Source organism: Telopea speciosissima, chromosome 4 (genome assembly GCF_018873765.1).
Source record: "Telopea speciosissima isolate NSW1024214 ecotype Mountain lineage chromosome 4, Tspe_v1, whole genome shotgun sequence".
Classification (NCBI taxonomy): Eukaryota; Viridiplantae; Streptophyta; class Magnoliopsida; order Proteales; family Proteaceae; genus Telopea; species Telopea speciosissima.
In genome coordinates this window covers 12,146,644-12,159,683 of record NC_057919.1, presented here as the reverse complement: position 1 = coordinate 12,159,683, position 13,040 = coordinate 12,146,644, and the positions used below count along the sequence as shown (strand labels likewise).

At 40.9% G+C, this 13,040-nt stretch overlaps 2 protein-coding genes and 1 non-coding gene across 8 annotated transcripts in view; 2 read left to right on the top strand and 1 right to left on the bottom strand.

The window, feature by feature from the left end:
* Positions 1-6,090, bottom strand: part of LOC122659828 (probable sphingolipid transporter spinster homolog 2) — a 75,472-nt gene extending 69,382 nt beyond the window's left edge. For 2 of the 4 annotated variants that reach the window (XM_043854963.1, XM_043854965.1), the window contains exon 1: positions 5,878-6,088. In XM_043854963.1, the coding sequence (XP_043710898.1) occupies positions 5,878-5,936 (59 nt within the window). In that variant the 5' untranslated portion in view covers positions 5,937-6,088. Of the gene's footprint in view, positions 1-5,877 lie in introns of all 4 variants that reach the window. The other 2 variants (XM_043854966.1, XM_043854962.1) reach the window with 2 other exon arrangements.
* Positions 6,091-6,462: 372 nt separating this feature from the next.
* On the top strand, positions 6,463-6,545 carry TRNAL-UAA. The gene has a single exon. It is a non-coding gene; the product is annotated as a tRNA-Leu (tRNA).
* A 3,992-nt stretch (positions 6,546-10,537) lies between these two features.
* Positions 10,538-13,040, top strand: part of LOC122659738 (probable starch synthase 4, chloroplastic/amyloplastic) — a 63,210-nt gene continuing 60,707 nt past the window's right edge. For all 3 annotated transcript variants that reach the window (XR_006332536.1, XM_043854851.1, XM_043854852.1), the window contains exon 1: positions 10,538-10,757. Coding sequence is in view for 2 of the 3 variants with exons in the window: in XM_043854851.1 (XP_043710786.1) it covers positions 10,651-10,757 (107 nt within the window). In the remaining variant the exon portion in view is untranslated. The remainder of the gene's footprint in view (positions 10,758-13,040) is intronic.

The window sequence follows — 13,040 nt, the reverse complement described above, 5'->3', positions numbered from 1 at the left end:
CAATTGAACCAATTGGATGCAACCAATTTAAACCGGTTCAATTAAAAACATAAAAATAGACTAAATATTGGGCTAATCCCGTATGCAACCAATGTACCCCTCTTTTAGGCCCATAAAAGTGGCCTATTACATAGAAAACCCATGGGATCAAAGGCCCAACATACATATAACCCAACCCTAGACTTATTTCTAAAGAAATAAGCCCATTTCGGTGACGAATCTGCATCAACTGTGGAAATATTCTAAATTCTGGAGGAGCAACTAGGTTAAAGCAACATTTGTCGGGTACAGACAAGGATGTTGCCTTATGCCGAAATGTTCCGAGCCAAGTGAAATTGGCTATGGCACAAAACTTGAGAGGAGTACGAACAAAGAAAACTGAGAGGGAAAGACAACAAATAGCTTTTGATGAGGCAGTTCTAGAGAGGCCTGGTGTAGAGATCCATGGAAGAGATGATACTGAATATAGGCCTACACCTGGTGAGTTCGAATCAGAGGCTGAATGGAGAATTTACCAGCAAACTTTAGCAGAGAGTAGACAAAGTTTTCATTCTAAGAATATGAGAGCATATGAGCAAGCAAGAGGAGTTGGTGGATCTAGCTTAGCTGCACCACTGCAAGAAGCTGAGAGGAGGAGAAGCACTGGCACAAGAGATATCCCACGGCCCCAAGCCCGACCACGAGCACATTCCCTAGATCCCATTTTTGAGCAGGATCCATCTGTCTTTAGGCAACAAGATGCCTACCAGCCAACCATCCCGCAAGTGTTTGGTAGTAAACAAGAGGAAGCACAGAAAGCCTTCAGCAAGTTCATGCTATACAATGACATTCCAGCTAATGTAGCACAAGAAACATACTATAATGCATTCCTTGACGCTGCAAGGAGGACTGGCCCAGGATGGAAGGGGCCTTCACCATATGAGTTATATAATGTATATTTGCCTCAAGAGGTAGAGGAGCTGAAAGAGTACATAGAGGGGTCTGAAGCCAAGGTGGGACACATATGGGGTTACTCTTATGGTTGATGGTTGGACTAGACCTACTAGACAGTCCATTATAAATTTCATGGTGAGTTGTAATGGGAAGACTGTATTCTTGAAGTCTGTCGATGCATCAAAGCATGTAAAGGATGCATAATACCGGTATAACCTACTGAAACAAGTGGTGGAAGAAGACATAGGAGCAAAGAATGTTATCCAAATTGTGACAGATAACGATTCTAATTTTAAGAAGGCTGGAGAGAAGTTGATGTATAAGAAGAGTAAGAGGATCCGCCTCTTTTGAACTCCATGTGCAGCACATTCCATTGATTTAATGCTGAAGGACATGGGGAAAAAAGCTTTGGTGGCTGGTGTGGTCAATAGGGAAAAGCAAGTGATCAACTTTGTATATAACCATGGTTATGCTTTAGCCATAATGAGGGAAAAATGCAAAGGGGATTTAGTGAGGCCTGGTGTTACTCGATTTGCCACCAATTACATTGCATTGAAGAGCTTTCAGACGAAGGTAATAGGTCTGAGGTCTATGTTTGCAAGTAAACAGTGGTTTGGTTGGCAAAGTTCTAGGTTAGAAGAAGGGAAGGCAGCACAACAGATCATTGCAAGTGATCAATTCTGGAAGGACTTGCATAAAGTTGTTGCCATATTAGAGCCAGTGGTGGCAGTACTAAGGATGGTTGACATGGAGAAAAAGCCTACCTTGCCCCACATATATGCTGCCCTGGAGAAGATGAAGGAAATAATCTGAGCTGCAATACCCCGAAGTGCTCAATCATACATTAACATCATTGATGAGCGGTGGAAGAAGCACTTGAGTCATCCATTGCATAAAGCTGGTAAGTTCAACACTTCAACATACTTTACACTTTATATGAGTTTTTACATTTACATATTCAAAACTCAAAAGTATTAAGTTACTAACAAGTTATATTTGTGGTTTCCCCTTTACTAGCATACTATTTGAATCCAAAGTACCAATACTCGCATGATCTTAGGCTAGACACAAATTTGTTAGTGGCAGTTCAAACTGTTATTGAGAAGTTGGAGCCCAATGCCAAGACACAAGCTGACTACAATGACGAGGTGAGAGTATGGGACTTTGGTATTTTGGGAGTAAGTAAATGAATGTAATTACTAAATAGCAAATACTAATGCCTCTAACAATGTTTGAAATTTAAAATGAAAATAGATCAAATTCTTCAGAGAAGCCTCAGCAAGTTTCAGTCGAAAAGCTGCAGTGGAGGGTAAACAAAAGTCAGACCCTGGTAGGTGGCATGACATTACATTTATGAATTATAATTTTATCCCTTTAGAATGTACATATTCTTACTATTCTATGTTTATAATGCAGCTGAATGGTGGGTGCTTTATGGTACAAGTTCAACAACCTGAGGAAGATAGCAGTGAAAGTGCTGTCACAAACTTGTTCATCCTCTGGGTGCGAGCGCAACTGGAGTACATTCGCATTGATACACTCAAAGAGGCGGAACAGATTGGGTAGTCAACGACTGGAGCAGCTGGTGCATGTGCATTATAATATGAGACTAAGGATGAGGCACATACGTGAAGAATTTGAGACCAATGACAAAGATCCCATCGAACTAGCCAACATATTCTAGGAGGACTCTGATGATGATGAAGATCCCCTATTCCAGTGGGTGAGTGATCGTGGTGCACCAGATATGGATGAGCCTGGAGGTAGGCCCGACTCCACCATTGTGTCCGTAACCGATACGGATGTTGAGGACCATATGTCGCAAGAGGGGCGTGCACATTCAGAGTCACCGAGACCTTTTAAGGCTGCAACAGGAACTGCTCTTGATGATGATGATGATCATGGTGATGATGGTGATGGTAATGGTAATGGTAATGGTGATGGTGATGACCCTGCTAGTAGTGATGGTGGTGGTAGTGGTAGTGGTGGTGGTGGTGGTGGTGGTGGCATGCAGAGTGGTGGTTATTATGATGATCGTCATGAGGGGATGCGCGAGCAATACCAGTATGAAGTGGGAACGCAGGAGGACCCCAACCCTATGCGTTACACAGGTGAGTCTCAGTTTACACATGTCACACAAGATCAAGACCATAGTGGCCACAATAAAACGTACAAGAGAAGGACAGGCTGCAAACACAACCAACCTCAGCATGATGACACGAGTATGAACACCATGCTAGCAAGTTTTGGAAGCATAAGTATGCATACTGGTAGTGAGCATCAGTCGTGGCATTCATCTCAACCTCATCATCACTATGATTATTGTCAGGAGAGCACCGGTTCTGAATATAGTGCCTATGGTCAGTTTGGCCAGTTAACACATGAGTATGACAATCAAAGCACTGGGTCTGGTATTGGGCCCACATTCCCAATCCCATATACATGCCTGAATATGACAGTAGCAGAAGCAGTGGATCTCACACTTCATGGCAACCGTCTCACGCCACATGGCAACAGCTATACCCTAGGATGGGGGCCTTGCTATATGTGGATGACAACTCTTATATGAATGTTGTAGAGAACTATATGCAACAGTGGAGCAACAATATGTCATGGGAAGACTATGTGGGACAAGTGGGGAATGAATATGTGATTCAATCTCATTTTATGTGATGATAGTTGAAAGTTGTAACATTGTTAAACTTAAGCAATTTGATGTATCACTTTAACATTTGTAATGCTTATTAACTTGTTTTACTATTAATTGAATGTTTTGCTAGCTTGCTATTACTAAATTATGTCATTAATGTATAGAGTATGGTATTTTAGTACGTCGTCGCCTACCAACTTAGGGTCCAATGTAAAAGTTCTATTTGGACTTTGTTTTTGCAAAATCTGATAATGTTATCATGTTTAAATAGCCTAAAATAGGATGAATACCAACTTTCAGACCCAAAATAGGTCTAAAACCCACCGAGATGGGGTTTCGAGTCAGAAAAAAAAAAATGCAAAAACTCGACGAGATCTCGACTCGACTCGGTTTTTGGCCGAGCCGAGATGGCTCCGAGACCCGAGTTTCGAACCTTGACTACACTAAGTATGCAAATATCAACCTTAACCCATATTCTAACAGGTTTAACTCTATGAAATGCATTTTATTAAATTACCCTCTACACTTTGCCCAAAAAAAAAAAATACCCTCTACACCAAAACATAAAAAAACCCAGCTCGCAATCACCCTACTTGTAGTTGTTTTCTGGCTAAGGTGTTCCAATTCCGGTCAACTGAAATGCCGGTGGACCACCTGGTCGGAGTGCCAGCGCTTGCATCAGTGCCGGAGCTCTGGATCAAATAGGGGACTTAAACTCGCCAGCCACAGTACAAAACCCATCAGCCGAACTCGATTTTTATCATCGTTTTCTGGGATTATTCTTAAAATGTTTTTGGGGTTTCTACATCACAGATCGGTTTTGAATTTCATTCTTCTGTACTCGAACATCACCAGTGATTAGAAGTTGCGAATCCAAGATCTTCAAATATTCTGGTCAGAGTTTGAGACGATCGTTGCTGCTCTCCTTCTCGGTTTGCATTTACCAAGAGTTGCATTTCTCTACGATCAGCATAGCCGCTGCAACCTCCGGCGATTTCTCCCTCCCCCCCCCCCCTTCTAAGCATCTTCTTCTAATCTCTTGCTATGCATCTGTTCTCGTGGGAAGCAAGCATAGGTGAGAAGACAACTAGAGCTGCAATACCATCATCCGGTTTCTCACAGATCCAATCCTCCTTGCTTCTCTCTGTTGCTGACTTGTGGAGCTGGGCGGGGATTCAAAGGCTATGGTCCCCATTGCTGTGCTTGGAGCTGAGATCAACAAGTGGCTGGGGAAAATCCGTTGCTGCAGCTTCATTCCATCATTACTGCATGCTACTGTGTCTCTCATGCTATTTTCTTTTTCCTTTAATTTTATGGTCTGAAATATATACCCCAAATCTCCCTCTTTGGTCGCCAGAACTTGCAGCGTTTCAGCAAAGGGGCTCCATCGCCCCTCACCCTTCCGACGGTGATGGTATTGGGGTTGTACTCAACCCAACAGCATTACAGGTAACAGGGAAGAAGAAGAAGGGAAAATATCACTGGAGAGAGAGAGGTCACACGACCTTATACCAATCGGGCACAACTCAAATGTCGATTGCTGTACTAGCCTCACTGCAGGGATTGCTCTGTTTTTGGTTAAGAGGAAACGAAGGAGAAAGAGGGATTGAATTTGATGCAGCAGAGGTGAGGTGGGTTCTCTCCTCAGTTGAGGTGTTCGGTAGAGGAAGAAGGGGGTGTTTGGTTCTTTTAATTGGATAAAAAATAGTAGTTATGTGTCTAAAAGTCTACTCAAGATACATTTGCACTGCACACAAACACATACGGGGAATTTTCCTCTCTATTTGCATCAAAAAGATGTGTTCCCCTGAGAAAGAAATTACACCAGTAAGATGCCATAGCTTCTGCCAGCAATTCCTGCAGATTACACAATACAATTTAACTACTTGCAGCCCCAGCGTTAACCTCAAAAGTCCTAAATGATCCTAACCTATGAAATTGACACTGCTAGCCTCATTGTATGGTTAGCATTCGTCCTTTTAATCAAAACACACAATTCAGTGAGGTCGGCAAACCTAACCATCCCGCCCCTTCTATCCATCCAGGAGCAAGAGTTCTAATCCTAAACAGTATCATTCCCTCTAGCCAGCAGTACCAAATTCCTCCTTTACATTTCTGGAACTACAAACGCATGTAAAATAAATACCATTATATCCCTTCCACTCCAATCGTTTTTGTTTTGTTCACTTAATAGATAATAACAGATATAAACAACCCAGTTTTGTAGCTAGGGTTTCTACTCCTTACAACAGAAATGAACAAGATCACCAGATAGATAGTGGAGGAAGAAGTACCTCTTCGGTGTAAACCATGAAGGACTCGGGACAGATTCATTTACCGGCGCCACCGCCATTTCTGCTGTATCGATAGGAAGAACCGCCGAGGAGTCGGGCTGTTCTGAGAGCTTTGACGGTTCTTCCCCCGTTGGATGGATATATACCGTTTACTTCAAGAATTAGGTGCTAAACTCGATAGGCCTGTCCCGCTGCGTACCTACGAAGAATGGTTGTTGAGGAGCTGTCACTCCGACGTTTTCACTTTCCATGGAGACTTGAAGTTTTGACTACTTTTCTTTAACGTGTGAATATTTTAGAACGTACACAGGCAAGAATCCGGCGCCAAAGAAATAAGTTGAAAACAGAACCTAACCAATAGAATTTTTTTTTTTTTTCAATACGTAACCAATAGAATACTTACAAAGATAAAGTTAGTAGTTAATACGATATTTAGTCGTTAACTTCGGGTTGAAGTAATTGCGACTGCCATCATAGATTGCAGTTAGTTTAATAAAAATCGTTAACTGCCTTGAATCTAGTCGGGATTATGAGTAATAAAGTTACGTGTTTAGTTAAAAATACCTTTTTTATTAGTACATCAAAGCTGGTTTGCCCGAGAGGTTAAGGGGGAAGACTTAAGATCTTCTGCACATAAGTGCGCATGGGTTCGAACCCCATAGCCAGCAATTTTTATGTTAATGTCATCTAGTAATTTTTTACAGTTCTATTTGAATAGATTTGTCAAACCAACGAGGTATATATTTTTTCGATCTTTATCCTCTCAAGTGCAGTGCAGTGCACTACCCAATGCACTTTAAAATGCATCCGCCAATGGGTAGTGTACCTATTTACCTTTAAAATCGAATAACATGTTCTTGGCCACCGTTGAATGGACTTTTGCGATGCATTGGGCAGTGCACTGCACTTGGAAGGGAAAAAAATCATTTTGAACCCCATAACCATCAATTTTGATGACATTGTAGTTTTTTTTCTAAGTGCAAGACGACTGACCGTGTGACCCACTGAGGGGCCAGACAATGGATCCAAGAGGATCACCTTTTTTTGTTTCTGTAAAGAGATGATCACTTATTGTTACACTATTTATTATCTACTATTATTATTTAGAAATGGTGGGGTAGGAGGGTCGAAGATCTCTCTATAGACTTACTCAAACCAATGTGGTTTATTATTTTTTAGATCTTTATCCTCTCAAGTGCAGTGCACTACCCAATGCACCTTAAAGTGCATTTGACGGTGGGCAGTGCACCTAACCAATGCACCTTAAAGTGCATCCGCTGGTGGGCAGTGTACCTATTTACCTTTAAAATCCAAGAACATGTTCTTGGCCACCATCGGATGGACTTCTGCGATGCATTGGGCAGTGCATTGGGAGGACAAAAATTCATTTCGAACCCCATAACCAACAATTTTGATAACATTGTAGTCTTGTTTTTTAAGTGCAAGACTGGTCGTATTACCCATTGATGGGCCATACAAGGGACCCAATGAGGGGCCAAACAACGGATCCAAGAGGATTACCTTTTTTTTTCTTCGGTCCAGAGAGGATCGCTTATTGTTACACTATTTGTTATCTACGATTATTATTTAGAAAGGGTAGGGTAGGAGGGTCGAAGATCTCCCCCTATACTTACTCAAACCAATGAGGTTTATTAATTTTTGGATATTTAGCCTCCAAATACAGTGCACTATCCAATGCAACTTAAAAGTGCATCCGACAGTGGGCATGGCACCTATTTACCTTTAAGATCCTAGAACATGTCCTTGGCCACCGTCGATGGACTTTTGTGGTGCATTGGACAGTGCACCGCACTTGAGAGGATAAAATTCATTTCGATCCCCATAAATAACAATTTTGATGACATTGTAGTTATTTCTTTGAAGTGCAAGACTGACCGTATGACCCACTGGTGGGCCATACAAGGGACCCACTGAGGGGTCGGACAATGGATCCAAGAGGATCACTTATTATTGTTACACTGTTTATTATCTACTACTGTTATTTAGAAAATATGGGGTAGGAGGATCGAAGATCTCTCCCTAGACTTACTTCAGACCTCCATTGTTTATCTGTCCCCACTAAGGTGTATCGCAAAAATTTGTTACACCAGTATTTGGCATTATAATAATACTTTTAATGCTTGATGATACAACCAACTGCATCAAATAGAAACCAAAGGACGGAGTTTAAATTGGACAAGAATGCCCTGGGGCTAAGAAATCTTTTACCCATGTCATTGACTAGGTTTAGGATTAAAATGTGCTAAAAAATAAAAAATCTCCGCCCAAACTATGAATGATAAAGCAAGGAATGGTCATATTAGGAGTAGCTCTAATATGTGCGGTTGACCATTCCTTACTCGATCATTCATAGTACCCATGTCATTGACTAAGTTTAGGATTAAAATGTGCTAAAAAATAAAAAATCTCCGCCCAAACTACGAATGATAAAGCAAGGAATGGTCATATTGGGAGTAGCTCTAATATATGCGGTTGACCATATTTGTTACACCAGTATTTGGCATTATAATAATACTTTTAATGCTTGATGATACAACCAACTGCATCAAATAGAAACCAAAGGACGGCGTTTAAATTGGACGAGAATGCCCTGGGGCTAAGAAATATTTTACCCATGTCATTGACTAGGTTTAGGATTAAAATGTGCTAAAAAATCAAAAATCTCTGCCCAAACTATGAATGATAAAGCAAGGAATGGTCATATTGGGAGTAGCTCTAATATGTGCGGTTGACCATTCCTTACTTGATCATTCATAGTACCCATGTCATTGACTAGGCTTAGGATTAAAATGTGCTAAAAAAATAAAAAAATTCCGCCCAAACTATGAATGATAAAGCAAGGAATGGTCATCTTGGGAGTAGCTCTAATATGTGCGGTTAACCATTCCTTACTTGATCATTCATAGTTTGGAGCTTCTTGTTTCTTGAGAAGTGGGCATAAGATGCATTATCACATAAATTAGTGGTCTTGAGATGCTACTACCACTTGAAAACCTAAGATAAAGTTCCTTATAGTCATAACCTAAGATGTGGCATCGTAGCAAGTAAAAAATTAAGTTTTATAAAACATAAAAAACGATCACCTCACGGTGGTTGGTTTGCTTGTATGTGGACATAAGATTCATGGTACCTACAAACACATCAAAATCTCCTTGGTAGCCTTCCAATGTTCAAGTCTATAATTGCTCTGGTATCTGTCGAATATACCAACATTGAAAGAAACATCTGAACTGGTGCATGTTTGACCACAAAACCAAACTACCCAGGACTACATGATAGAAATATCCTTCATCACATTTCACTCAAACTTATGTTCATAATGCTAAAACTTTGGAGAACAACATTTTATTTGAAACATCTCTATCACTTTCTTTATATATGGTGCACATATAACTAACCATAGGAAACTGTGGGAAAGAAATATCTAATCATGTCACACCAATGTCACGCAAACCCTAAGTGCTCAAACGGAGCCCTAAGATATCCCCATTCTAACTTATTATATGCTTTCAACATATCCATATTGAGCGCCATCCAACCCCTTTACCCTTTTGTCGCTTAAGAAAATAGAAAACATCGTGGGTGATAACCACATTAGGTGTAATTTACCTTCTTTTAATGAAGGCCGCTTGAAAAGGAGAAATAAGTTTTTGGAGAACACCCTTATGTCTAACAACCAAAATTTTAGTATAATATATCTTCAAAATGATGATACATAAACTAATGGGTTGAAAATCATACACACGGTCAACACGATATTTTTTTAGGAATGAGCAAAATGAGAGTATGGTTTGACCCAAAGGGGCCGAGCTCCCCGATGGCCTAACATTTTTAAATTTTGAGCGGCAATTTGAATTTTGAATTGAGCTCGTTCTACCAACTATTGGATCGACATGGAATCCACATGGCGGCTTGTGAGTTCAGCGTAGCACGATGGCCGCTCAACCCCAAGAAGCAGACGAGCTCAATCCCCACCAATCCCAATTCTTGATGATTCGATATTGGTTATCCTACATTGGAATTGAATTGTAATAGCCTAATAGGTCTCAAGGGAAGTAGGGGCATTATCATCTTTTTGTTTTAATTTAACAAACCGTAAAAAACTATCTAACGGAATAGGCCTGCTCGAAAATTATCTTCTCAGGTTCCCTGCCCAATACAATTCCCTAGTGTCTCTAATAAGAGGGGGGTGGACCCCACCCGGGCAATGTGTTTGGGTAGGGGATAAGGTGGTCATTTTCTCCCCCTATGAGAGAAACCTAAGAACTGTACTGGACAGGCAACTGAGAAGATAAAGATCCTAGACATGCTTGTAAATATTTGAATCGTTATCGTCTACGGTTCCCTGATCGGTGTGGTTCCCTAGTGCCTCTCACAAGAGAGGGGTGGGATCCACCTAGGGCACCTGAACAAACACTCTGCCTGGGTGGGGTCCACCCTCCTCTCGTGAGAGGTACTAGGGAACCGCACCGGTCAGGAAACCGCATACAATAAAAATTCTAAATATTTCCTCAAACCAAGGAAACCCGTGTTATTTTGGCCTACGCAGGGGAGGATATTTGTTCTAAGGCATAATCTAGGGAGGTATATGTAATTTTCCCAAAAGGATGTAGAGAGGTCGTTCACACGGTCACACATACTCCCAACGCATAAAATCCAGAAAGACACCTTCGGGAGCGCTCTCTGTCATTTTCTCTCTCTTTGGGACAACCGGAGAATCCAATATTTCAGAGCTGCGAGGCTGTTAAGTTAATGGAGATTCTTGTAAATGCCGGGTTTCCAACGCCTCATCGTCGTTTCATTCAGTACTTCCCCACAAACGGGCAGCCCTTGAGAGCTTGTGAAGTTCGTTGCTTGAGGTAAAGTTTCATGATCAATTTAAGCTCCCGATGCTTCTTACTGCAATGTAATTAATTAATTTATATTATCCTAAACTCAAATTCCGCGATAAATTTTGTTTTGTGAGGGGGGGGGGGGGAAGAACATCTATGCAGTAACAGTTCGCCGGGGTCACTTTGCCTGCAAGAGATCTGAAGAATGTTCGAATGGCAATTTCGGATAACAACTGAGTTTCTTCTTAATAAATAGTTATGATTAAGCTGTAATTGATGAATATGTCAGTCTGGGACTGAAGGATTCCAACAAAAATATGTTTCATCCTTTGTCATCCAATGAAGTTTTGTTTAGATTCTTAGTTGAGACGACGTGATGGCACCCAAGGACTAATTTGCTGCAGGTTTGCTATACTTGTTCTTGGAATACCATTGCCTTAAATTATATGGTTTGGAAGGTATGAGTCTACATGGTTCTATCATCTATGGCACCTCTTCGTGTCTGATATCAACAATTGACATTCTCAAGTTTACTTCCTTATGTACAGATTAGGGGTCAGGCTGCCTGTAAACAACTCATTAGAATAAATTGACCATTTGTTTTTGGGTTTGGAACCTCATTCACAGAGCAGGTGGCAAGAAATACGTTCCTTTCTTCTTTTTTTTTTTTTTGGTGGTGGAGGGGGGGGGGGGGGGGAGGAGGGGAGGGGGAGAGTTGTTTGGTGTTGCTATGAGGGTTGGGCTCTAAGATAGGCTTGTCAATTGGTACGGTTTCGGTAATACGGTACGGTTTCGGTACGGTACCAAAAATAGGTACCCAATACCGATACCGTACCGTACCGTTTAGAAACCCTATTTTCAATACCGCAACCGTACCGTTACGGTATGGTTTCAGTACGGTATGGAAAGCGGTATAGATTCAGTATAGAAAACGGTACGAGTTAGGGTCTAGCTGTTTGTGGTGCGTGAAGTTTGGGAGTTGAATTATAATTTGTTATAAAAAAAAAGAAAAAAGTGAAGTCTGAGAGTTGACTGCATAGATATTTAAGGTGATGTGACAGTGACAGAAAACGTCTGACAGAAAAGTGAGAAAACATCTTCAGTCAATCAGTCCTTATAAGTTGGTTGCCCAACGTATAAATATAATAAAGGCAACTATACCCTTAAAAAACGGTATTGCGTGTTGAACTACCTTTTCAACTTTTATTTATTTAATTTTACAACTACACCCTTCAAAACGGTATGGTTTCGGTACATACCAACGGTATTGTACCTAATACCGTACCGTACCGTACCGTGGTCAATACCGTTTGACCATACCGTACCGTACTGTTTTTGCAACGGTACGGTTTTACGCGGGCGGTTTCGGTTCCAAATTGACACCCTTACTCTAAGACTGGTTTCTTCTCTGTTGGGTTTTGAAGCTGGAAAGATTTTTTTTTTTTCTTTCAAGTGAACACAAATGGATTTTATTGTTGAGAAGAATGGGGGCACCGGTAGAGAAGGGAGATCAGATACAAGGGTTTAAGGCGAACAAGGGGTGTGCTTCATCATTGAGGCTGTGGCTAACTTGAACAAAATGTAAAGAAAAAAACACCCTTGATAAATTTGGAATTTTTTTTGGGGCAACAGTGGGGAGGTGCCCCAGGACTCCAGGAGGTAGCTATTTCTTATAGATAGAGTTGATTAGGCTTTGACAATCAGATGCAATCACTATTTTCATAAGATTCAGACTTCAGAATGAAAGGAGTGTATTTCGAATGGCCTCAGTTTCAAAGTTCATCGGCTTAGAGGAGAAAACAAAGCTGGCTGTTGCTGCAATAAAGGGTGCCCAAATGAGATCTTGTGACAATTCCACTACCTGAGAAGCATCTTTATTACTCCACGCACCATTTTTATGAATTACAAATTGAATATTAGAATACTTGGTTTGTCATTAGAGGACAGAGGTCCACTTTATTTATAGATTGGAATGATAACACAAATAAGGTATGCTAGGTGGAGATGAATAAGCTCCACCTTAGCACATACAAGATACATCGAACCTAGACAATACATTGAACCTGGACACCCATTAACACTGCCCCTCAAGTTGGAGCATATATGTCTTGCATGCCCAACTTGCATACAAGTGGGTGAAACACTTTACAATGGAGGCCTCTTGTAAATACATTTGCTAATTGGTTTGTTGTAGTGACAAAAGGAATACATATGGTGCCTTATTTTAGTTTCTCTTTGATGAAGTGTCGATCAATCTCAATGTGTTTGGTTTTCTCATGTTGAACTTGATTATGAGCTATGTTGATTGCG